We start from the raw sequence: 26,625 nt of genomic DNA, 5'->3' as shown, positions 1-26,625 counted from the left end.
TTCTGAGCCATAGTCTATTTAACTAAATTACTCGGACCCCACTCTCTCAGAAAATGTGATCATAGAGAAGAGTTGGGCCATATGCCTCTGAATAGGGGACTGTTTACCCAACGGAAGGGAATGGATTGTTTACCAAGGATTCTGCAGGTACCATTTGCCAACTGGCTATCATTCTGCTTAGCCCCTCTGGTCAGTGGAAACATCTCATAAATTCTCTGTGGGATGTATGTGTTTATGAGAGGGGTTACAGCGGTAAAACTGACATGACGATTGATATGTGCTAGGGGATTAAGGAATTCAGAAACCCAGTCCCAGAACTAGCCACTGATTCAGACAGATCTAGACACAAGCCCGTGAGAGATCCAGGAAGGAGTGACCAGGGCGAGGAATACACATTCAGCAGGTGAGCGGACCACAGCGGCGTGTGGGCGAGAGGAAGGGACAGCACCCAAGCCGCCATACTGTGCGGTTCCAGGGAGTAAAGAAGGCTCAAGGTTCCAGAGGAAGATAGGTGCCTACCAGGCAAGGCGCTACATGGAGTCAGGCATGGGGAACTCCCGAGGAAGCAGAGGTCTCTCCCGAGCTGGGACCCATCCCTACACCCGAGCCCCGGCTTGGACCTGGGGGATTTACATGGCACCATCTTGAAGCCACCTTGTCCCAGAGCCTGAGATGGGATCATGGCAAAACTCTTCTGCCTGTGGCCATGGGAAGGCTGTGCAGGAGTGATCCAGCCCTTGCTGCACTCAATGCTTTTGCAGTCATCCATGATGAAGGGCAGGTAGCAGCTCCTCAATATAATTAGTGTCTCATGAGGACGTCTCATGAAATGTTTCAGATGTCAGCTTTTCCTCCGTCTTACCATACTCCTGACATATATTCCCAAAGGGTTAGATGTAGTTGCTCTCCAGTACCTCTTCCCCTCGTTGTAAACATCTAAGTGTCAAGACAAAGAGTCCCTATGGCACACAGGAAAAGATTCTGCATCTTTAGCAAAATACTAGCTCATAAATAATCAATAGTTGCTGAAGTAACCGGAGCGTGAGATGCCCAGGGTGGAGGTAGACAGAAAGGGAAAAATGAGGACAGTAGAACAGACCACAGAGAGAGAAAGCGGTAACAAAAACATAAATGAATGTATCTGTCCTCAAAAGTGCTTTTTAAAAAAACTTCCTTAAAGGGATCAGTAGCTCAACCTACTTTCTAGACCTCTTGGAAGCACCTGACTAGGTGTTTTAGAAACACCCTCTCATTTAATCCCCACAGAAAACACTTGTCATAGGTATCATTACCCCCGTTGGACACATTCCCATTTCCCATACTTTCTTCATTTACTCTATTGGAAACTGAAATGACTGACCAGGATTCAGTAATTTTTCTGTTGGTACATTTGTAAGATTATGAATATATTTCAGGCTACCTTGACCCTACAGGTGACAGAAGAAATATGTAACTCACGTCTAACAGGTCCCACAGCTATTTCATATTACTAAGCTGCCATTTAAAAATTACCCGACTACCAGGAAATATACCAGGAAGGCCTAAAGTAGTTCTGAAAAGTGGACAATGAATTTCTTAATAACACTGTCAGACCCAGTGTGGCCTAAATCAGGAGTTAACAGCCTTAGGTGCTCAAGGGATGATTTGGGGAAAATAAAAATGTTTATTATGGGCTACATTTTTTTTTCATTTCAATTTAAAGTAGCTTTATTGAGGGGAAGGAGAATAGAAATACCAGAACAGTCATAGCTTAGAGAATAGGGAGAGAAAGGCATTTTTAAGAAGCAAGGCTGAGGTCATAAATAATATCTACTTTAATGTTTATTAAAACATAAAAGGAAAATTAGAATTACTGTGAATTACTGCTTGTTGGTGGACTGTGGTTCCCCGAACTGGCCACTGGGCTGGCTGTTCAAGGTGCAATGACTAACTTTCCTTATTAAACAGAAAAATCTTAGTGAGAAAATCACACTGCTTTTTGTCCTTAAGACATTAGTATCTGGGAGTATTTAAGAATTAGCAACCTCCTTGATGACTTTCTCATTTTTCATCTTTTACATCCATTTGGTGTTTTCAAGTTCAGGAAGTGTGTTCACATGTGTTTCTCGTTTCTTCTTTTCATGCCTGAAACAGCCTCACAAGGATTAGACAGTATCCTCCCATCTTCATAAATGGCCTCTCCCTTCACCCAGTTGCTCAGACCAAGAACCTTGGAATCATCCTTGACAATTCCCTGTGTCTCTCACTCCTCATGTCAACCATCAGCAAATGCTTTTTGCTCCACCTTCAAGATAAATCTAGAATTCACCCTCTCATCCTACCTCCATATTGCCATTCGAATCCAAGCCTCTGTCCTTTCCACTTGTAAGCACTCCCCCCACTGCTGTCCTTGCCTCCCAGTAGTCTGTCTCCCACCCTGAGGACTATTAAAAAAAACACACAAAAACACCAGAAAACCTCCAGTGATTCCCCATCTCATTCAGAGTAAAATCCAGTGCAGTTACCAGACTACAAGGCCATATGGAATAAGGATTCCACTACCTATCTGACCCGACCACTTCTTCAGCCACACTGGCCTACTTTCTCTTCTCCAAAAACTTGAAGTGCACCCCCACCTCAGGGTCCTTGTCCCCACCATTTCCTCTGCCTTGAATACCCCTTCTCCCTGACCCAGCTGTCCACAGGGCTCGCCTTGATTTTTGCATGTCTACCTTATCAGGTGCCTTTCCTTCCCCACCTCTATGTCTCTCTCTTACTCTGCTTTATTTTCACCAGAGCACTTAACATCATCTTACATATCTCTTTGTTTTTTAGTTTGTTGTCTGTGTTCCCCACTAGATTGTGAGTTCCTTGTGAGCAGGGACATTTGTCTCATTTGTTCAAGTGGCTACTACAAGACCAGACACATAGTAGAAGTCCAAAAATTGTTTGTTACAGAATTAAGTGAATGAATGAGTCCCCACTTTACAAATATGGAAACTGAGCTTAGAGTGGCGGACAGACTTGCAAGTCAGAGTACACATCAGAGAGGCATCTAGAATTGCATTATTCTTTTCAGTTCAAACTTAACTGAGGACCTGAAACTTTAATTCAGTGAATCACAGTCCATCAACCAGGAATAGTTTACAGTAATTTTGATTTTCCTTCTATGTTTTAACAAACCTTAAAGAAGATAGAGTTAATAAGTCTTGGCCAGGCTTCTTAAAATCCCCTTTCCTCTTCCATCTTCTTAGCTGTGCCGCTACTCTGGAACTCTTGTTCTTCAAAACCATTATAGTCCTTTCTCCTCCCCACAAGTCTCCAGGTACCACTCAGTTGGCACAGTCTCCCAAACAAGACTACCAAGGCGGCACCAATGAAACACTTTTAGGACTCCATTCATCTCCCTTGTTGGCTTCTTTTCTATATATGTCATTTAGATAAAGTTAGTTGATAATGTTCATATCTTCCAAATCCTTCTAATCCTTAAAGTTCTGTTATTAGATGCATAAGCATTTAAGGTTATAGTATGCTTCTTGACAAACTGGCCCCTTTTATCATTATGAAATATTCTTCTTTATCCCTGGTAATATCCTTTGTGCTGAAATTTATCCTGTGTGACAGTAATATAGCCATTCCAGATTGTTAAAAATCTAATGTTAGCATGGTAAATTCTTTTCCCTCCTTTTGTTTTTAACCTATTTATTGTTTTTAGAGTTAAAGTGCATTTCTTATAGGGAACATACCATTGGGTCTAGCTTTTAAAATCTGATCTAAATGTCTTTCCCTTTTAATTGAGATATTTAGCTTATTTAAATTAAATGTGGTTATTGACATGGTTATGTTTAAATTAAGTTGCTATTTGCCATCTTGCTATTTGTTTTCTGTTTGTCCCATCTCATCTTTTTTCATGTTTCCTCTTTTTCTGCCTTCTTTTGGACTAATCGAATATCTCTATGATTGCATTTTATCTTCTTTGTGACTCTGGCAAGTGTCCTGAAAGAGCGTGTACTCATCTTCCTGCACTAGATGTTCATACTCGGGCATTATGGAAAAAGATATATAATAAAAAAATTTCTGCATGAATAGTTATTGAGCATCCTCTGTGTGCACATCTAGTTCTAAGGACAGAAGATACTTAATAAACAGAACTGAGTTACTAACATGTACATTCAAAAATGTCAGATGAAGGAAAACTGTCCCTTTTTAACCCAAATTACAAGTTAAAACATCACCATGGGTGCTGTCCATTGAGGCCAAGGGTGTCATGAAAACCAAAGTGTATCTACTTCTTTTCTGTTTAATCCTTTGTAGTTCATTCTGGCCTCTCAAATAACTAAAATACCCCCAGCATGTGACAGGAATCTCATTAACCCAGTGGCATAGGTTTTACAAAATGCTACAAGCAAGGATACATTAGTACATGATGCAACATGTGACCTGGAGCTTCAAACCCAGATGTGTATACCTTGTTTTATTTCCCAATAGATCCACCCAAAAGCTGAACATAAATTCAAATAAAGAATCCAAAAATTAATCCTTTGCAAAGCTGGTAGTTATATACTCTTCCTACTAAAACTACTATTTCTTCTACTACTCCTGCTAAGAATAATGACAAACAGCAGTAGTGCCCAACATTACCAAGTACTTACTGTGTGTCAGGTGCTGTGCTAAACACTTGACACGTACCCTCTCCATCAGTCCTCACAACAGCATGAAGGACATCCTGTCCTATCCCCATTTTATAGCTGAGAGAACCGAGGCACAGGGCAGCTAAGTCAAAGGATAGTTAACGGCAAGGCCAGAATTTCCACTTAGATGCTTCCACACTGAGTTTGAGATGCAACCGCTGAACTAAACCTCCTCTCACTACACTGGAGTGTTGATTTATCTATTTGTAAATCCAGATTTCCACATAGCCTGATGGCCTGAAGAAAGAGTGGAGGGCCAGACAGACAGATCTGTCTGTAGTGTGAGGAGCTAGAGAGGAAGCCACCTGTATGTCTGCAACGGCAGAGCTGCCATCTGCTCCAGGTGCTTTGCATTCTGTTTAGTGAGCATGTTTCAACTTAAGGAACTATGAGCCGGAGCAGACTAGACAGAAACGGCACGCTGCAGCCCTCGATTTCTCTCGGTTTTGACACCTTCTGCTATGTGCCAAATTAGCAATAAATTCTGAGGAAAACCTCCGAGGGAAAGCTCCTCTTTCACAAGAACCAACCCATACCTTCCAAGGAGGACTGTTGATTCTTCTCTGATCCCACTCCACTTTCCCACTCGGAAGCCTTTAACCAGCAACCCTCCCCGTCCAATTGGAACAGCAATTCTTTTTCCTATTTCAATACAAAACCAAAGCTTGTCATCTAAAATGAGAGGAAGCATAGCCCTGGGAATCTAGAGCCAGAATGTTCCGAGTTTAAATTCTGGCCATGTCATTCACCATGAACTTAACTTCAGCTATAAAACAGGAATAATAGCATAATTGCTGACCTAATAATAAGTGTTTACTTTGTGCCATGTATGGTCCTAAGTACTTTGTATCTTACTAACTATTTTAGTTCTGACAACAACCCTTGAAGTAGGTGCCTGCTGTATGCATGAGAAAACCGAGGTAGAGGTGAGTTTACTGGTTTACCCATGGCCACACACCAAGCCTAGGCAACATGGCTCCAGAGGCCAGCTCTTAACCCGTCCAGGCAGGTATAATAAATTCATATCAAGTGTCTGGCACAGCACAGAAAACTAGTAAAACTTCACTAAGCCATAGCTTGTACTCTTATTATTAAGAGAAAGTCAATGTTTCAAGAAGCATTGCATTCTGTGGGTTCTGTTGGCCTCCCAGTTTCATCAATTCGAACTATAAACACTTCAGATGTAGGAGCCATGTCCACTGGTTCTAATCTATTTATTGGGATTCAAGTTAAGGGGGAAGAGAAAATGGGGAGTAGCTGCCAGACATAATTCCAGAAAAGCATGAGACTGTTATAACCTTGCCAGTCACTACTAAAAATACAACATTTTTCACCCGCTTTCTTTACCTTTTATTCCATCTATTTCCGTATGTACATATGTCCAAGGGGATTTCTCTTTACATGTTAACTGTTTTCTGCTAGTAATGATATGCTTTCCTCTGTACACAGAGATATTTTATACTGAGGCTGACACTTGTTGTGGGTCTGCTTCCTGCCATGCCTCATGCTTACGCTTCACAGGCATCGCCCTATTGAATGCCTACAGCAGCCCTGTGAAAGAGGAACCATTCCTGACTCTTGTTCCAGAGCGCCAAGAAGTTGCGCATCTTGCCCAGCATCTCAGAGTAACCAGTGGAGCTAGTCTGAGGGGCTGTACTCTAGACATCACAAGCCACTAAGTCCTCTCTCTCTTTAGCCCTGGCCAAGCCTCCCTTTTATATCCATGTCCACCATGAACATTTTAATTTATTGTGTCAAGAAGGTTGAGAGAACTGGCCGGGACAGAGAGGTGCTCCACATAGCAATGGAGCTGACCGTGTTGGCCCCAGGGCTGATGAACTTACCAGCCAGCCTTCCATGTCCATGGCCACAGCCACACTTCAGCCTCTGTCCTCTCTCTCTTGCCTGCACCTATCTCCCTGTCTTCTCTCTTGCCCCTTTCTATGGCATATTCTCTATGCTAGAGCTCTGTAGCATATTCTATATTCTTGCCCCTTTCCATAGTATATTCTCTACCCAGCAGCCGCTGGGATCATCTTAAATAGAAATATAACTGTCACTCCCCTGCTTAAAACCCTTCCATAGTTCCCCATCCTTATTTAGAATGAGTGTATTAATTGTCTGCTTTACCCATTTGTCAGATTACTCTGTCTGCTGTGTAGTGAGTAGAGTATAGAAACAGCAGTGAATACAGGGGTGTGGGGGGCGGTCAGGAGCCTGTTGCCTTGGCCCAGGTGGGCCTGGTAGTGACCTGACTGGGGAGTAGCAGTAGGGATAGACAGAGAGAGGACATATTTGGGATGGAAAACTCAAAGAACTTGTCAGTGGATTGCATGTGTGTATGAAGTGTTTTAAAATCTCATCAGAAATCTTTATAAAGATTGTTCTGGTTTTCCAAGAGCCTGGCATTCAAAAACAATGGAAACATAACAAAAATATATTGACCCCCTACCATGTATCAAGAATTGTGCTAGGAATTTAAAAAGAAGAAGAAGGTTCTGTGCTAGGGGTTTAGGAAGGAGAACTTAGAAAGAAGGAACAAGGTTCCTTCACTCGAGGAAACTCACAGTCCAATAGGAACAGTAAATACGAAAACAAGTCACAGCTGTGACCGTTGTGACAGCACACTCACCTACAGGATCCAAGAGGCGATGACATCAAGACCAAGATGGTAACTGAGGAAGAGTAGAGGGTATTCCAGGCAGCTTAACATGGGCAGAGTTACGGAGGTGTGAAATGTTATGGTGTGGTCAGGAGCTGTAGAAGGTAAGCCTAGAGGGTGAGCAGGGCCAGAAAATGAAGAGGTTCTCAGAGCAGCGTCATGATGCTGGATTTTTCTCTGTAGGTTTGTCTCTAAGGTTTCCCTAAGTGTATTCATACCACTGATGGTACACAAGATTGTTTTAGTGATATGCAGATAAGCGTGTATTAGTTAAATAGTTACTTATGTCTTTTAATGTATGCTAAATAATATATAATTCATCTATGAAGACTATACTATAAAGTTCTCTTTCTAAATTTGTGTTAAAGAAGAATGTCAGGTAAACCATAGAACAGGTAGACAGCTGTGGGATAAATTCTACAAGTGGAATGTGAGTGGCCAAAGTGAGAGGCTCCATTCACATGAACAGGTGAGAAGCCCTGAAAGAGTTTCAGCAGGAAAAGGCATGTGCAGATGGTAGGATCCATCTCGCGGCCAGGAGGAAGATGAAAATCATCCTGGTGTCCCTGAAGCCCATTAAGAGTCCCTCTGTAGTTCATGGAAACAAAAAATGCAGCTGGGACTGAATGGAGGTGAAGTGGAAAAACTGAGCAGCAGAGTGAAGAACTTTGCAGGAGGTAAAAGTCAAATGCACTTAGCGAATGAGGAACAGAGGTGAGGAAACAGAAAGACCCGGGATGACACCTGCGTTTCTGCCTTGAATGTCTAAGTGGATTTTGGCCACCTGCCACTCCTGTGATCAACTGCAATTTGTCAAACATTATAAATTCTAATTAGGTGCATTCTGGTTTGTGTTCCAAAGTGGAAATTCTGGATGATTCTCGATGAAACAAGGATTTGGAAGTTGTCCGCTTGGGTTTGTTAGCAGGTAAAACCAGTTTTGGAATTCGAGCATTTGAATGTATCTGAGTGTGACCAGATCTCTCCTCACTTTGTCCAGGAGAGCCTGAAAACTAACAGCCTCATTTCCTTGATCACCACCTGTTCAACACGCAGCAGTCCACAGGGCGATGGGATAATTCATAAGTGAATCCTGCTTTGAGCTGTGCCTAGTCCGTAACCTCCCCTTTTATTTCATTTTTCAATTACTCAATCAGGATTAATTTCCACTAATGGAAGCACCTTAGGGAAGGACTTTTCTGTGCTGACTTGAAACTTCCTTCCTGTACTATACACCTGCATTTGAGTTACAGCAAAAAAAGGTAAAGGAAGATTTTCCTAATGAGACCTAACAAAAGCTGAGCGTTGGAGTTGTGAGAATTAGCACTCTCGTTTTTTTCTCTCTTTTGCAACACCTTTCAGGAGTTTCCCTACCTAAAAGACTTTTAGCACATATATAAATTAAGTAACAATGTAACATTTTCCAAGCTTCTTTCTGGAATCAATCAAGGAATTTTAAGTCAAGTCTGATGATGAACTACAGTTCCTCCTACAAATGGAAACGAACCTTGCCTGCTGTCCCTTATCAACCACACAGCTCCAAAATCTGCTGTGTCTGAGACTGTGCATTTCTTTGTTTATGAGAACTAAGCTTTATGATATAGTGAATTAAGCAGTGCACTTGCTTGAGCATTAATGCAACTCTGGTCTTTTTTCCTTTTTCTTAGGTATTTATGGGCCATTGGTAAGAATGTCTGGAAGAGATGGAAGAAAAGGTTTTTTGTATTGGTGCAGGTAACTCTTCACTCAGTCTTAAGAGCCATCCATATTAAAGATTTGATAGGATTAATTAATGTTTTTTAACTGAGGTCGAACTTACCTAAAGTATGCAAAGCTCAAGAATTCAGCTAAATGATTTTTTAGACATTACGTATCCATACAATCACCATTCAGAGGAATGTAGAATATTTCCAGCACCCAGAGTGCTCCTTTGTGCTCCTTTTCCTATTTTTTTATATCACTTTAAAATTCAAAAAATAATACATGCTCGTTATTTTATCATTCTAAGAATATAGAAGATAAGAGAAATAAACTCCTCCCCCTGACAGTGATGGAGGACCCCAGGGAGAAAGCAAACAGTGCCTGATTAATGCAATGCAATAGGGACATTAACATTGTTTTAGTATAACTTTCTATTTCTAAAGGTACTAAGATACTCAATATGAGAAAACTCAGAATTTAGTTGGATTTTTTACATCTGTTTTACTGTTTAATGTGTTTGATTTTGAATTACCTGTAGGGGAGCACTTTCTTTTGTCCCTGTGGCTTCCTAAAATCTTAACTGACCTCCTGTAACTATGTTGAACAGTTTGGAATATATCTTTCCAGATAGACTTTTTTAAATAACCAAACTCTTTCTGTTGTTCTGCACCTTGCTTTTTCTTTTTTTACAACAAAAATCACTGTAGACACTTTTCCGTGTTTGTACTTACAGCTCTGGCTTAAATGCCTATAGAATTTTCCTTTCTGAGGGACCTCTGGGCTTCCTCAGTTGGGAGTATTAACCATGCAGCAAGGAACATCTGTGTATCTACAGATACAGATATGGATATCAGTAGTACATTAGTAATATATAAATAGTGCTTTTGCTGTCTTGAGTGTTTAAGAAAAAATTACCAAAAAAAGTAATACATGTCCTTGGAAATCTCCCCCTGCTTTTTTTTTTTTTTTTGGTTTGTTTGATCTTTGCTCAGGATTTTTCAGTTTACAAAGGACTTTGCCATTACCTCTTTTTAATTTGTAAGCTCCACCAGAGCATATAAACTATAATTCCATTTGCAAAAACTTAATTTATGCTGTACCGTGAAAGGTGCCACAAAATTATTCAACATATAATTCAGTGACTAAAGGTATTAATTGGGTTACTGAATGTATTGACTATAATTATTTGTTAGTATTTATAGCACTACCAATTTTAAAACCTCACTATAAAGCAACTGCCTTTTAGGTCTAAATGGTCTTGAAAATTCTACCAACCCTGAGCTTCTAAGACTACACTTTCTGTAGAACTACAAGTCTCTACTGTGCCACTAAGGTGAAATGCACTCTCTGGCTATTAGCAAGAGGTAATCTTTGCTTTCATGATTGCTACAGTTTACACCAAAGCCTTAAAAGAGATTCACCTATGAGAAATTTTGGAATTATGCCCAATCCCCAAAATAATCCATGAGTAGGTAATGGAAGACATTTCATCCTATCAGGTTACCAACTGATCAATATTTCCTGAGTACGTACTTTGTGTAGGGCACATTAGTAGGTCATAAAGAGGAACTATGATCTCTCACTTCCAGATGGGTATCTTTATGTACCAAACATCAGAAACAGACTCAAGGTAATTAATATATAAACAAATGCACAAATCTATAAATAAGTAAAAAATAATAATAATAATGGGAAAGCTCTTGAGGGTAGTTCACAGAATCGTTAAAAAAGCTGAATGACTGGTCCTTGTTACAGACAGGACCCAGAGTAGTTCCAGAAATCCAGGTGGTAGTAATCATCGCCAGTATCATCAATGCGGTCGTAAGACAAAGTCGACTCTGACCATTCTCTACCCCTGCATCTCCACTCGAGGACCAAATGAGAGAAAGGGAGAATTGGATTGGTTCAGCTTAGGTCACACAGCCAATTTTCAGCAGGGGCAGGCCACGGCACTTTTATTAACGTCCTACTAAGCTGTCTCCAGTGCAAAATCAGGATGCCATTACCAGAAGGAGAAATGGATGCTGGGCAAGCAAAATCAGCTGATGCTAACTCAAAAGAGAGCACAGTATAAATGAAGAGACAAAATACATCAAAAGAGGCAGGGCTGAACAATGCCTGGCTCTCCCCCTTCAGCACCTCTCACTTGGCACGGCGGCCTCTCTCAGACGCACTTGAGAGTCAGCCTGGCCTGCCCCGGTAGACTGTGTGCGATTTCAGGGCCAGGCCAGTTTCTGATTCATCTCTATGTGCTTCCCACTTTCCCCCACCTCATACTTACACATCGTCTAGCTCAGTCCCTGGCACAGGGATTCAGGAAATGTTTGGTGAAAGAAAGAAGGAAAAGGAAGAGAGAGAAGACAGGCCCAGGCTATGCCTGGAATGTTTCTGAGAAAGGAAGATCTTATGGTCTGGGGAGTGTTAGCCAGTTATTGCTGTGCTTGGATACACGACTTTTCTCTAAGAATCTTTGAAATGACAAATTACTGAGGAGATGCAGTTGACTTCTTACTCTGGGAGAGATTTTAGGCAGGGGAAGTGGGGCAGGATCTCTTCAGGAAAAAAAAAATGTGCTGAAAATATCACTGCAGCCATGTCTGTACAATATGTACTGAACCAAAAAGGAGAACATGTTTTAGGCAGTACAGCTAGAACACAGATGTTTTAGGGCCATCGCACTGAGCCTGCCACCAAGAGACGATCCAAAATGCACAATAGCTAAAAGCAATTTCTGTGCTCACTAGTCAGAATCATAAAAGGGCCTACATAGCCCATCTAAAGTTCAGCATCTTTCCTAGAAGGGCACAAGATAAGAATTTCAGGGTTTCATGTGATTCTCATAACTTTCACAAGCCATTGAGGTACATGGGCGACATTGATCTACCAAATTAAACCTTCTGTTTCAACCTAAATCCGACTCTTCCCTCCACAACCTCTGTGGCCTGCAGAGGTGACATGACGGCCCTACCATCACACAGGGACTGGGAGCCAGGGTGAGAACTCAGGCCTTCTGTTTCCCTTCTTGTCCTGTTCACCACAACAATGACTAAAAGCAATTTTGGTGGCCTACCTACAAAACACCGGGTTATTTTTGGATTCTTCCCCTTTTTTCTTCTTTATTGTTTAAATGATCACATTTACAGGTGCATTATCAAAACAAAAAAGAAACAAAACTTACTCCCTTTGAAACAACCCCAATGCCAACAGAGTTGCAGGAGAAAAGTTCAAGGCCACCAGTCCTGGCACAGTTCAGTGGAAGCAAAAATCCTCCAGGCGGCATGAAGAGAAGGATGGTGCCCAGGCAGCGCCACTCACCACCAAACAGCCATAACACAGTGTTGAAGTCAACTGTACAAACACATGATCCCCGGTTTATTTCTAGCTCCCAGACTCTTCCACTGAAACTCAAAATACAAAAGTAAAACCAGGAGAACTACTTGGTCAGATCTGGGGAAGGACAAGGGCTCTGGGGAAGGAAGCAGATCCCCGAAGCCAGCCCCAAATCGCCAGAGAGCTCTGTGGAGGACGGTGTGGAGCCGCCACACAGGAAGCGTGTCTATCCAGGTGACTTAGTGACCGTCCGCTCCTTCACCCTCAGGTGTTAGATCTCTGAGAGCGTTTCTTCTAGAAAGTTTGCAGCACATAATTACCAGAACAATTGTGAATGCCACTGGAAGAGAGCACATCCAATACCTGTCTCCTCAAAACCATCTCCCCTCCTGCCCCTGCCTTTCTCTCACACACGTATGCATGCATGTGCGCACACACACACACAGGGTTTACATTTTTGTCTGTAACTCAGAATTGTTTAAAATCTCCCTGAGATTTCCTCTTAGCGCTCCTACCTTGGGGAACCAAAGATGGATTGTAAATGGATTTCCTACTAGCTAGAGACAAAGATTGTAAATGGATTTCCTATTAGCTAGAGACCTCAGGGGGGTGTTGAACCAAAGCAGCAATTCCTGTTTTTAAGGATTGGGTTTAAAATTATGGAAGTGGCTGGAGTCTGCCCCACCACCTGTGACAGGAATGAGGCAGTTGCAGGGTGTTTCTGTGCCAGAGACGTAAGTGGTCCTCCTACACAATCAGACAGCATTCGGCAGGCAGGGGCCTAGATCACCTGCAGTAGCTACTGCTTAAAATGCAGACCGTGAAGCACCATCCAAAAGACTCTGACACAGTGGGTGTGGGATGAGGCCCAGGAATCTGTTTTACATGCACAACAGGAGATACTGATGCAGGTTGTCCAGAGACCACCTTTGGAGAACACTGCCTCAGCGGACAGTGTCCCTTTTAAAGTGAAGGCTCCCATACCCTGTAGACCACACCCTCACAGAGTTGAGGTTCTCCGTGAAGCTGAGCATCAGAGTAATGAAACAGCTGGTTATATGCAAATGACATTACATGGCCTCCTACAGCTACGTTCCTTCATATTCCAATTTGTTCCCTAAAAACATGGCTGTGAACCCTAACCCAAGGGTTAAGGGGAAATGAGTCCTCATCATCCTAAGTTAAGAAATTGCTTGGTAAACTCATTTTAAAGCCAGGAGCCATGGTAAGGACCAAGCACATTGATTATCATTGTTAGGAACTGTGACGAAACCAATGATAATGATAAAGGTACCACTTCCACAGAGCTCCACTGCTAGCTCCCCACCGCCCGTGTATCGGGGGAGGGACAGAAGCAGCCAGCTTATCATCCTACCAGGTTAGAAAGCCTCATCTCTATAATTTTTGAATGTTTTTCTTCTATGCCCCCCAAATTTCTGGTTAAAATCAGTTTCTCATTGGTCTTAAGCCAGAGTATTTGAGACATTTTTCCCCTTCTAGCTCCACCATAATATTCTTTAGTTCCTGTAATAATGCTAACAATTGCTTATATTTATATAGTTTCTTAAGAGTTTACAAAGTGTACGTCATTTTGGTCTTGACAACCTTTCTGTACTACAGAGAGGACAAGTCCTACCCCATTTCACATTAGAGGAAGCCAAGGCTCAGTGTGGTTGACCTGCCCAGGGTCAGAGGCTAATTAGCAGCCCACGTGGAACCCAACACAGGTCTTCTGACTCCATATGCCTCCCGTGACTCCAGGCACTCGGGTGGGACTGGGCTCCAAAGAGATTTATATGTATACCATGTTCTAGAACTCAATTACCTTACCTCAGATAGAAACAATGTGGTCCTTAAATCCATATCCTATTTCTGATTCCCTATAGATAATATGACTAAAACTGTTACAGTTTTCAGAAAAAGCACTAAATCTGCATGAGATAAAATATTGTCAAAAAAAAAATATTGTCAGATAATATAAGATGCCATGGAATACAGCAGTTGTCACCCAGTAAACAATATTAAAATAAGTCAACCACAAAAATGAATTAGAAGACATAAGTACTTGAGTGATTTTATAACTCTGAATGAATGTTCATTTTTGCCATTCAACTTCACAGTTGTCCTAAAGGACATTTATATTTATATTCTGGTTGTAAATGACAAACAGCCCAAACTAACTTAGGTTTTAAAGGGGGAAGAATCGTATTGGTTAGTTGATTAAAATAGCAATTTAATAGTCTTCTGGCATGGCTAGGTCTGGGGCTCAACCGAAGCCATTACGATTCAGTGTGTCTGTCAATACTATCTCTTGACTGGGCTTTCCTCTGACCTGGCTCCCCGTCGAGCAAGCTCTCTCCATGCAATGGACTCTGGCAGGTCAGGGTTTAGAACAGCTTAGCAGCCTCAGAGGAAAGAAAACTCTTCGTTCCCAGTAGTTCTAGCAGCGGCCCTGACTGAGCTCTCATTAGCCCCGTGTGGTCATGGGCCCACCCCTGCACCAATCACTGCAGCCAAGGACCTGCCCAGCTGATTGGCCCTGCCTGGGTCATATTGGGTCACATATCCCACCCACCCTACCTCAGCTAGACATGTGCTTAGCCCCATGCAGACTCTAGGGGATGAAAGCGGAGAAGACAGTGATTCCCCTAGGAAAATCAAGATTCGATTACCAGAGGGAAATAAGTGCTCTGAATGCAAACATAAGAAATGTCCCTCTGGGTGTTACCATCATCTCCATTTAAAATAATGAAACTGAGTCCCCCACGCAAGTTAACTGGATTGCCTCGGGTCACACACCTGGAAAATAATGAATCTGAGAATTAAACTCAGGTCTGTATAGCCTCCAAAACCTTTCTTTCCTGCTATTCCACCAAATAGCCCTTGTGTCAGCGTCAGTCAAGAGTCTAAGATTTAGACTCGGTGATCCTTCATTCACAGCCAGGTCACGGTAAAAATGACCTGTAGTCCCAGGAATTGTGTTTTTCACATCATGAAAATTTTCTCCCATCCTCAGGTCTCAGCTCAGTCAGTCAATGCTTCCCCATGAAAACCTTTTCCAAGCACTCAAGTAGACTAAATCCCCAAGCTCTTAGAGTACCATGTATCTCTCTCTTTATGCTTATCACCATTAGAGTTATATCCTTCTGAGGTAATGGGATTAATGTTTACCTTCCCACTAGACATGAGGGCAGGAATCATTCGGTTTTGTATATGTTTATATTTCCAGCACCAAACATAATACCAAGTATTAGTTAAATGAATGAATGAGCTAATTAATTAAACTACCATAAATGAAAAACTTTTCTAAAATGTCTGTACGTGAACTTTGGGCAAGGGCTAGTGGCCAGGGTTCAGTAAAAATAATAGCTGAGTCATTCTCAAAGAATGACAGTAAAGGGATTTAGACAAAACGCATTCTATCATTAGGTGTGCATTCAAGTATTGTAGTCTATAGGTGGTGGGAAGAAGGAGAGGGGAAAGTCAAGGACAAGGAAAGACTGACCCTCTTATCTCATAACTGAACTCCAGTTGCTAAATATAATTGAAATTCGGGGGCAACCTGAAAATTTCTTGACAGTTCCTTAAGTTTAAACAGTAGGTCTCAAGTTTTAATGTGCATTCAGAAAAAGCTAGGACAACTATGAAAAATATAGATTCCTGATGCCCACCCTAACCTGAAGTTCTGTTAATCTTATAAATTTATAGGATCTGCATATTTATAACCCTACCACACACTGTAATGAAGGCGGCCTCAGTATGCTTTTAAGAAACACTATTTTAAACTTCTGTTAGTTTAAATAGGGGCTGGACATGAGCTTAGGGGTTCCTTCTGTATCAGTGGTCCAGCCACCTTTAAAACAAAACCTCGAAGACTGAACCCTGAGCCAACAGCCCATTCTGTGATTCCATGGGAAATACATACTAGCTGAAATCCCAAAGATTAAAAAAATTTGTAGTCCTTTAAGCCCTTTCACCAAAGTGCAATTTCAAATGTCTGGTGGTCATTTGAGATGGCTCGATCTCTATGTTTCTGGTGTTCTAGGCCAGCATGTCTGGTAGGGGTGGCCAACTCCGACTTCTAACATGTCTTCCAGATTCTTCTATGCCATTATTACAACAGTACTCACTATCCCATTAAGTTTTTACCAAAATACAGTTTAAATAGGCTTTTGCTGTGACTAACATGCATTTCATCGGGAATAGCTTTCACTTAGTAATGTCTTCAGGAAGCTTACAAAAATCCAAAACCTTTGCTCTCACCGTTCGAGCACTCTAGAAAAACTGAGGTTCCCCCAAAACTTGCAGTAATTATAACTATTCAAAGGGAAATAATTTCCTCTCCTCTCGTTTACTTCACTAAAGTAAGTTACCAAATCCCAAATTGAAACGATCCTAATAAACCAGCTCAAGTTTATTTAGCCCGGCTGGTCAGGACAAGTTCAGCATCATTACCAGAAGAGGGCAGCAGCATGCAGCTCTCAAAGGAGCAAGCACCTGAACTAGAAGAGGAAAAATTTAAAAACTCGAAGTGTGTAGTAACAGTAAATGCATGAATCTTGAAATAACACCCTTCTGTTGTGATATGTTTCTGATCTCAAGTGAGTGTCTGCAACCCTCTATTTCTTTGGCTAATCATCATATTAACAAAGTTTATCATCTCTTACATTATCAGAAAGAGGTAAAAATCCCTGCAGAACGACTCCAAGAGTATCTGTGATCACCATCATGCCAGGAGGCATGGGGAATCAGTTAACGCATGGGACCAGTAACCAGTTGAAAAGGCCTTGTGCTGTGCTTGGAGTAATATATGTAAATGTGAGAGGGAATTTAAGTCTCTGTATATATGCAGCTTTCTAAAAGCAATCAGATTGACTTAGTGAATGCCCATTACACAATAGATTTTGCATATGAGGAGCGGAATATAGCCAAGATGTATGACTCCCAAGGCCTGCCTTCAAAGGATTTAAATCTAGTTGGCAAAAACAGCAACTCAGCTACCCTGTATTAGACTGTGGGCCAAGTGCAAGGGAACTGTTTACATCAATACTTATATTCAGTGAGTGTAAGGCCCTTCATTGCTCAGTTAATCCCCCTGCAATAAAAAGATGCAACAGATGAGGACTCAGACTTAGGTCGGGCCTATGTGGCCCCCAGGCTTGCACGCTTGACCCTCCTTTTTAGGAGAAGGGAATGCTATTGGTTGTTTTGCTGTTACAAAGGATAATACATGTCCACTTGTAACAGTACTCTTAGTGATCCGACCTCCTGTTTCCCTTGATGGACTTCAGGGCCTTGCCGTGTAAGGAGTAGATTCTGCAAACCACACGCATTATAAAGAAAGTTTTCAGCAGAACCAACAGAGGGCAGCAATAGATAAGCCAATCGGTAACAGTTTTCCACTGCGCCCTTTCTAGCACCTCCGGGACCTTCAGGTCACAGACCTGAGAGCGCCAATTTCTTACGGCCATTTAAAAAAAAAAGAAAAGACGAATCTCACCATGGAGAAGAAAATTAAAAATGTCCCCAGCAAGGATCAAATTTCACTTTAGAAAATGTCTCTTTTAATAAAGGGAACCTAGAGATGAGATATGTGGCACTCCTTCCCCAAGACATCTCACATCCGTGCATGGTAAATATGCCCACCAGCTTTGAGCCCAAAGCCCGGAGGATGCTCGCTCTTCCACGGACACCTTGCATCTGAGCCAGATGTAGAAATGCTAAGTATCCATGCTGGGCCTGGGCGTACGGTGGCGACAGGGTCCTGAAGGCCAGCCTGCAGCTGCAGAGCATGCCTGGCACTGGCGTGGACACCCACATCAGTAGTGAGGGCTGCGCCATCGGAGGCTGAGGATGGCTTTACTGTGACTGGCACCCAGCGATCGAGCACTCATTGCTTATGACAGCATGTCACTCCTGCGCTCGTTTGAGACAAAGGGAAGACTTTTCAAAGCAACTAAAAACACTCCTTTAGTAGGAGGAGGAAAGAGGGAAAACAAAACGCGTGGCCTGATGCTGAGAATTGGCCTGCAAAAAATAAAACGCTAAAAAAAAAATCCCTCAGTTCTGATTAAAAGGCCTATGTTGTGTCTGCGAGCATGGCAGTTTCAGCCAGGGCCACAGTCCTACTAGGTAGAACCTGTAAAACTGCTTCTTTCAACCTGTTTTGAACTCCTACAAAATGGCAGTTTCATGTAGCTTAACCCAATTAAAACAACAGCAATAATGATAATAGCTAAATTTTATCAAGGACATAAAAGCACCAGAAAAAGATTCTAAGTCCATTTCACAATGTGTACTCATGCAATCCTCACAATAAGTTAATGAGGAGGTGGTTTCTCAGATTTAGCCCATCTACAAATGAGGTAACAGAGGACCAGAAAGGCTAAGTAACTTGCTCAATGTCACACAGCCAGGATGTGGCAAAACTCAATTTGAACCCATCGCCTGAGTGCAGGACCTCAGGGAAAAGAACATGGGTAAATGGGAGGGTTTTTTCCGGAAAGATGGGCTCTAGGGGACCCGTCTCACCATCTGTGCTTTTCTTTCTCAGGTCAGTCAGTACACATTTGCCATGTGCAGTTACCGGGAGAAAAAAGCAGAGCCTCAGGAGCTTCTACAGTTGGATGGCTACACTGTGGATTACACTGACCCCCAGCCAGGTACCCACCCACCCTTTAAGCCATGAACCCACAAATGACCCCCCCTTCCCAAATCAATGATCAACTGATATTTTCCGGGCACTAAGTGAAGTTCATAGGGTTTCCCACGTAACCGCAACAGCCATAGTCCCTGATCTTACAGAGTTTCTATTCCGGTTGAATAAATACCATCCCAGTCAAGGGCTTTGGTTCTATTTACTCAAGGGATCCCTGCGAAACCAAAGAGGAAACATAATACATTTTTCTTTGACACAGCTGTACCCACATCAAATATGTGCCCCACCCTAGAATGCTGAAATCTCTGAGAAAGAAGCCTGTATGTATCCCAAGGACTGCGTGTGTGTGCACCTGTGTAAGAGTGTTCTTTTCCACCAGTGATGTGTGGGCTTGGCAAGTGTTGTGTCCCCATATCTAAGTGGGTCTGCCCTGTACAGCCAGATCTGCTGCATATAATTCAGGGTTAGCTGATTGCACTGGAAAAGAAAGCCCTTCCCAAATGTTTTCCTAAGAAGACACCAATCCACAAGTATAGGCGGCTGAGCTCCTAAGCGTTATGTAACTAAGAGAAGCACACAAATAGTAGTATTTCTCATAAGTTCTGCATTGCATAAGTTCTTCATCCTGCCCCCTCACACTTCTCCCCCACCTATTTTATCTTTTTCCCAGAAAAAATGAATAAAAGTCGGCCTCAAAGAACCTTCAAAATTGGGGGTAGGGGGTGCGAAATCATTTCAGCATATTAATGAACAACAAGCACCAACAGCCCTCTCCCAGAGAAGTTTATTTTTATGCCAAATCTGCACAAGGGAAGCATTTCCAACCATACTGCATTATTTGGCCCAAAACCTTTTTTTCTACTCCCATATTGCTCTTCCACATGCAACAAAATACACATAAAAGAAAAACAGAGTTTGAGAGAATATGAGTTATTAACCTGAAAAGGTGTGGCTGGAAAGGCATTAGTCCCAGCCCGCTCAGGGAAATTATCACATTCAGAATCCCAACCCCGAGTGACTTGGACTGGCTCCCGCCCTTGGACTTGCATAGGTAATTAACATCCTGCCAGAACATGGCGTAGAGTTGACCACATAAGGCACGTATTAAAGGCTCTCCCTTGAAATTCTTCGCGATGAATAGAAACTACGAGTTTGAAACAATTTCATGCAACGTCTCATTAAAAGGCTATGGCTCCTACATTCAGACACTAGCCTTCAGGACGTTCTGTGGTAATTTGAGTTCTTCCCAAACTCTTGAGTTCCTTTTGGAAAATAGATTTCATCTTTCATTATACCTGCATTTTAACGTGGGAGGTTAATCGGCCAAATGAAAAGGAAAACAATACCTTCTGTGATAGTAATTCCTTTTAAACCAGTTCACTCCTTTCCTCTGCGTGATTGCACTTGTACCTCACCACAATCCTACCAAGGAGATAGGGTCAGGATTATCCTACTTTGCAAAGAAGAAAAAGAGCTGGGACTCGGGCTCCAGCCCATGCCACCCTTTGGTACTTGCAGGAAAACACAGCTATGTGTACAGTTATAGCAAAGCTAGAGTTGTTATTTTATCGTATGAAAGCAGAATTCTCTTCCAATAGCAGAGGGGCAGGAACAGGGAGGAAGCTGTTCTAACTACATGCAAAAGGAATAACTGCATATATATCATAAGAGCTTTTCTTCTGTTTCACATGGATCCCACAGGATATAATTTATGAATTCCTTTACCAAAGATGTAAATGGAAAGTAAATTGATTATGTTCTTGAGAATAATAAGTAGCTTCTTCTCTGCCTTCCCATGTGCCAAGTCCTATTTATTTCCAAAGTAACGTTTGATTGAAAATGGAAATTTAAATACTCCCAATTGTCACAAGAAAAGTCTAACTCAGAATTTCTTAAAGTCTAACTTAAAAATTTCTCAGGATTCTTAAAGGGCAGAATTCTTAAAGGGCCTTGTATTTAAATAAGCACTGTACACTTATTGTGGCAAGCATCTAGACAATTTTTGAGTCACTATGTTGTACATCTGAAACCGACATAATATTATATATTGACTCTATTGCAATAAGTAAATAAATAAATAAGCAAGCACTGTAGGGGATTTTCATTCACAGTGAAGTTGACCAGCTAGAGATCCAAGTGACACATGGTTCAGCCACTGTCCTCAGAGGTGTAGGAATCTCTTCAGCTGCTCCCTGAAAGGTGAGTGTACAAATGGAGGACTTGTGAGCCCATCTGTCCCCCTCCTACTCCTGACCATGCAGATTGTCACTGGGACCAACTGGTAGAAGTGTTTATGGGATGGGTAGCCTTGTAGCCACAAATGCCCTTGCCTTAGTACCAGCCTGTACCAAATGGTCACTCAGACACACACATTTAGTGCTAAATCAACCTCATTAGGGTCTTTGAAATGTTAATTTGGGGAACTGATAAATAATTATATGTAAGTTTTACATATAGGCTACTCATTTTAAGCTAAAAATGAAAACTTCACTTTACCTTTCCCTGGGTTTGGTGTGGAGAGTATGCAACAATCTCTCGGTTCCTGTTAGATGAAGTAATGAAGCTTTAAATAAAAGGATATTCATGCAGAGTAATGCTGTGGCATATTTTAAACCACTACATCCTATCTCAGACAACTTTACCATTACAAATGGAGTATTTCTCTGAGGTTGCTGGAACTATTGCCCTGCCGCCCCCAGGGAGCTGGCCAACATTCCCAGCCGGGTGGCCTCAGTCCATTCCCTGCTGTGTCCTCTTGCTCATAACAGGGCAGCACCTGGGGGGCAGGGCTCCACGTTCTCCATGAACAGCCCAGTCTCTGTCATACACGGTACTTTGCAAATGTACACTCCCCAGGAACGGCTGCCTTGGAGCACGTGCCCGTGTTCACTTTGCCCTCTCCTCCCGCGGCTTTCTTTCAGCTGGGATGCTCTGCTCTCTCCCTGCTCTCATGGGCGTGTCCTTGGTCTCCGTGCTTCCTAGAGAAGCTCTGTTGCTCTCCACCGTTGCTTCTGCCGCTTTAGATGCTCTTTGTCCCCTGTCACTCCACAGTTAGCTTCAATCTGTCGCTGACAGCTAACCCTCAGACAGCTGTCACCACGTGCCAGGCCATGTTGTTCACGCGTCACAGCCGTGCAGCACAGCGGTTACATCCATCAGCTCTGGAGCCACACAGTGGGGGTTAGAAGCTCAACTCTGATGCTTACAGCTCCGCTTTGTGTTCATGGGCTAGTTATCTCCTTTACTGTGACTCGTTTTCCTCATTTATAGAATGGGAATAATCAGACTTACTTCCTAGGGCCTTTGAAAGGATTAAATAAAAGCCTGAAAACTTCTCAGCACCTTTGTATCTCTACCTCTCTGTTTTCCAAAGCAACCTCATGAACTGATTTTCTGACAGTAGCTCTAAGAACACAGCATCCCATGCTCAGAAGTAGGGGTTGGGGGACAGGGGAAGGGACCCCCCTAGTGCTGTCTAGCCTGCCTTCAGTGGCAGCATCAAAGGCCTCACCCCAAAGGTTACCTGAGACTTGACATCAGAGGGCCTTCTGACTCTTCCTTTCAGCACCTTAGTGCTTACTCTTCAGGGCCTAAAGCAGCCCTCAAAGCTCTTTTTTCCTCCCTTCCCCCCAGAACTTTCCTCCCTATCATGCCATCCATTAGCTTCATCAGCTCTCCCCAGCTTGTACATCATCCGACCCAAATCACATATTCTAAAACCCTCCATAAGAAATTAGGCAAAAAAAATAGTCTCTCATAATCATAACCACCAAAAAGCTTTTATTACCAGTGCTGTATCACTAGACCCTCCAAAGAAGTGGTTGTTTATTGTTCTAGAATCCTAGGCCATTCTAAGTGCAAAACTATGAATATACCCCAACGCTTGTAGAATACACATATGATTTAGTACAATGGAGAAGTCTTCGTGTCACCAGAAAGCTTTCCAGTGTCAAATGTCAAACAGCTTAATAACTGGGCCTAGTTGGAATGTGGGGATGCTAATCACCCTGCTCGTACTCCTCTTAATATTTAACTAGTAATTGGGGGGATGTTGAGAAACTTGATGAAGTTATGAAGCTTTATTTCTGGCCAGAGGGCATCCAGTAACCCCAAAGTAGAGGCTTGTGGAATATGCTGACAGACATGCTGTATCTTTGGCCTGAGCCCAAAGAGAAGCTTCCACCTAACTCCCTAAATTTTAACCTGGAGAACTGCTTATGGAAGAAGATACGTCTGTAGAGCATTCATTCATTCATTCATTCATTCGACAAGTATTTGCCAAACACCTACTATATGCTGTGCACTATTCTAGGTACCAGGGATACAATAGTAAACAAAACAAACAAAATGTCCTTGTCCTCATGAAGGAAAGTAAATGATCATTTTTTGAAGGTGAAAAGAGCTATGGAGGAAAAATTAAGCAAGATAAGAGAGATGGAGAATGTGAGGTAGAAGTCAGGGAAGCACTCAATTATGTGACATTTGAGCAAAGACATTAAGGAGGAGAAGATGTGAATCATATACATATCTGGAGGAAAAGGGTTCTAGGCACAGCAAGCAGTAAGTGCAAAAGTCCTGAGGTGAGAATGTACCTGCGGTATTCAAGGTACAGTGAGAGGCTGGTGTGGCTGCCTCGAAGTGTGTGTATGTGTGCACTAGAGAGAGAATGTGAGTGCCACGAGACAAGTACAGAAGTAAGGGAGGGACAATTGATGTCAGACTTTTCAGGCCTTGTCAGAACTAGACTTTTCCTCTGAGTGAAATGAGGAGCCACTGTCAGGTTTTGAGCAGAGGAGTGGCATGACCTTCTGCTAAACCAATTTCTCTGGCTGCCATGTTGAGAATTGACTATAGAGAATGAAGGTGGAGGCAAACAGATCAGATGGGAGGCTATTAAAATAATCCAGGTGAAATGTTCACCTGGCTACGTTCAGAGTGAAAGCCCTGGAGGTGTAAAAAAGGATCAAATTCTAGTCCTGGAGTCTGAATCCCACTGGAAGTGAGTAGGAGAGAAAGTAAAGAATCAGAAAGGACCCAAGGTTGAGGGCTTGAGCAACTGGAGTGATGAGTTCAGCTTAGCTGAGCCAGAGAGGAGTTTGGGGGAAAGACCAGGAGCTCAGTGTTGGATGTGATAAGCTTGGGGCATCTATCAGATACCCATGTGGAGAGGTCAAGAAAGCCATTGGAAGTTCAGGTTTGCAGTTCAGCGGAGAAGTCATGTTGGAGATAGAAATACAGTGATCCCAAGCCTATTCGTGGTATTTAAGACGGGATGGCATCAATGAGGGAGAGAATATGGATAAAGAAGGTAATGTTTTGTTGTTTGTTTCTTTCTTTGTCTTTAAAGATGAGAAAAATAATAGTATGTTTATAGGCAAATGTTTACTCAGCCAGTAGGCAGCCTACTTGACAGTTCTGTCCCCAGCAGAACAAAGATGGAGACAAGAGCCAGGCTCAAAATGCATCTTTAACATTACGCCTTGACTCTGTGGCCAGATGGGTATCAGGCTTTATCAGGCTTCCCATCCTAGAGTCAGATAAACTGCTCCTCCTTCTCCAGCCCAAGGAAAAGGTGCAAAAGCCACCCTTCTCTGGCCTCAGTCCTGCTGAGAACCTTGCAGTTCAGCTTAGTAGTTTTCATTCCTTTTTATTCTAGGTTTGGAGGGCGGCCGGGCCTTCTTCAATGCAGTCAAGGAAGGCGACACCGTGATATTCGCGAGTGATGATGAACAAGATCGCATCCTGTGGGTCCAAGCCATGTATCGGGCCACTGGACAGTCACACAAGCCTGTGCCCCCAACCCAAGTTCAGAAACTCAATGCCAAGGGAGGGAATGTGCCTCAGCTGGACGCCCCCATCTCCCAATTTTGTAAGTAAATATGCCATTCGTTAAAAACAGCTCTGTAGGGTCAAGTCAATCTCCCAAAGTTGAATTAGAAAATCTAGTTGCTTTTATATTAAGGATTCATACAATCATGAAAATGATAGTGAATTCAGGGGGGGAAAGTTTGGGCAAAAATCTTAGATAAAATTAATTTTAAAGTGCAATACTTGACATTTTCCCCCCAGACTAAACAAAAGAAAGTATATTTTAGGTGGATTTTCATCCTTTTGTTTTGGAGAGTTTGGAATTCATAACCAAACTCATACTCGTTTGAGTCCCTCAGAGAGAGTAGATTATGTATGTCCTTGCTTGTTTTTTTCTATTAAAGCTAATTTTAAAATAGGGCTTAATTTAAAATAAATTTAAATCTGCAAGTTAGAATCATTTAAAAATAAGTGGTGACATTATCACATGCAGTGGAAAAAACAAAACGAACAAAACAAACAAACAAAAGCATGGTACCTAACATCTCATTCTGAGCTGAAATAACAGGATCCAAAAATGAAACTCTCTCCTTAAACAGCCCCAATTTCCAGTTTCTCCTCCTCTTACCTGCATCCATCTTAATTTCTTACCCCTTTACCACGTCTTCCTGCGAGGATGGTTCTATCTCCCAACACTTCTGCTACACAGGGAAGGTGGAATCCACAACACACTTGGAGACATTTATTAAACAAAGGAAATGGAAACATTGGAAATACAAAGCACCAAATAAAGTCATTCATTTTAGTGACAAATATTAACCCTAAATAGAAAATCTTGCCTTGCCCCAAATATCAAATCGGTCGCAAGGCTCAGGCATAAGTCATTTCTAGCAGCAATCACGGTGATTCCTCAGTTCAGCACAGGACCCACCCACTCAGTCCAGTGCATTGCACAGCTTCTGTGGTCTGAGAGCTGCTCATGAGACAGCCAGACAAGGACCCTGCTCTCTGGAAACTTGATCCCAGGTGAGGAGTCTTGACATCAAACAGGTCAACAAATAAATAAGATAGTTTTGGACATCAAGAAATACCATGAAGAAAGTCATGCACTGGTGGCTGAGTGGGGAGAGAGAATAGTAGGCACAAGCGATCTGAGCTGAAGCCCAGGTGATAGGGAGTCAGCTCCACAAAGATCTGCAGATGGAGAACTGAGAACTGCAGCGATCAGCAAAGGGAGTGCAAAGGCCCCACAACAGAAACTTGACTTTTGTTTAACACAGGCTTTTTTTTTTTTACATACTCCCTCCTATATTGGAGCTACTGCAACTAAATAGAAGCAAATTCTCTTTTCCAGTAATTCCACTGCCATGTCCATTTCTGTCTAACCAGACTATGTTCTTAAACCTACAACACCCTTGCTGATGGAGAAAAACTCTTTTTGGATGACAAATAGTATCCATCAGGAGCTCCCAGGAATCCCTGTCCAGTACAGACAGTTTCTTAAAGAAGACGCATTCCCTGTGGGATGTAAATAACCCTACAATCACCCAGAAAACCCTGAAAGAATAAGGAAGAGGTCGAGGAGGGACTTGGTGGGGGAGGAGCAGTCCTCCCGACCACGACCACTACAAGTTCCCCGTCACCTTCTTGTTTTCACTATCATTTGAGGCATGCAGTTTAGTTAAAAGCAATAAAGAGAGAAAGCAACATCTCTTTCTGATGATTCAGTCCTTAGATGAGATAAAGCATACCCAATACATATTTAATTTTTTTTAAATGCCTCTGTGATCAAAGCC

At 42.4% G+C, this 26,625-nt stretch overlaps 1 protein-coding gene across 7 annotated transcripts in view; it reads left to right on the top strand.

Moving 5' to 3' along the window:
• Nucleotides 1–26,625, top strand: part of CADPS (calcium dependent secretion activator) — a 428,787-nt gene that overhangs the window by 254,159 nt on the left and 148,003 nt on the right. For all 7 annotated transcript variants that reach the window (XM_073230819.1, XM_073230820.1, XM_073230821.1 and 4 more), the window contains exons 9-11: nt 9,000–9,066; nt 18,917–19,025; nt 24,678–24,890. In XM_073230819.1, coding sequence (XP_073086920.1) covers nt 9,000–9,066; nt 18,917–19,025; nt 24,678–24,890 — 389 coding nt within the window. The remainder of the gene's footprint in view (nt 1–8,999; nt 9,067–18,916; nt 19,026–24,677; nt 24,891–26,625) is intronic.

The sequence above is a fragment of the Manis javanica genome, chromosome 3 (genome assembly GCF_040802235.1).
Source record: "Manis javanica isolate MJ-LG chromosome 3, MJ_LKY, whole genome shotgun sequence".
Lineage (NCBI taxonomy): Eukaryota > Metazoa > Chordata > Mammalia > Pholidota > Manidae > Manis > Manis javanica.
This window is presented reverse-complemented; position numbering and strand designations above follow the sequence as displayed.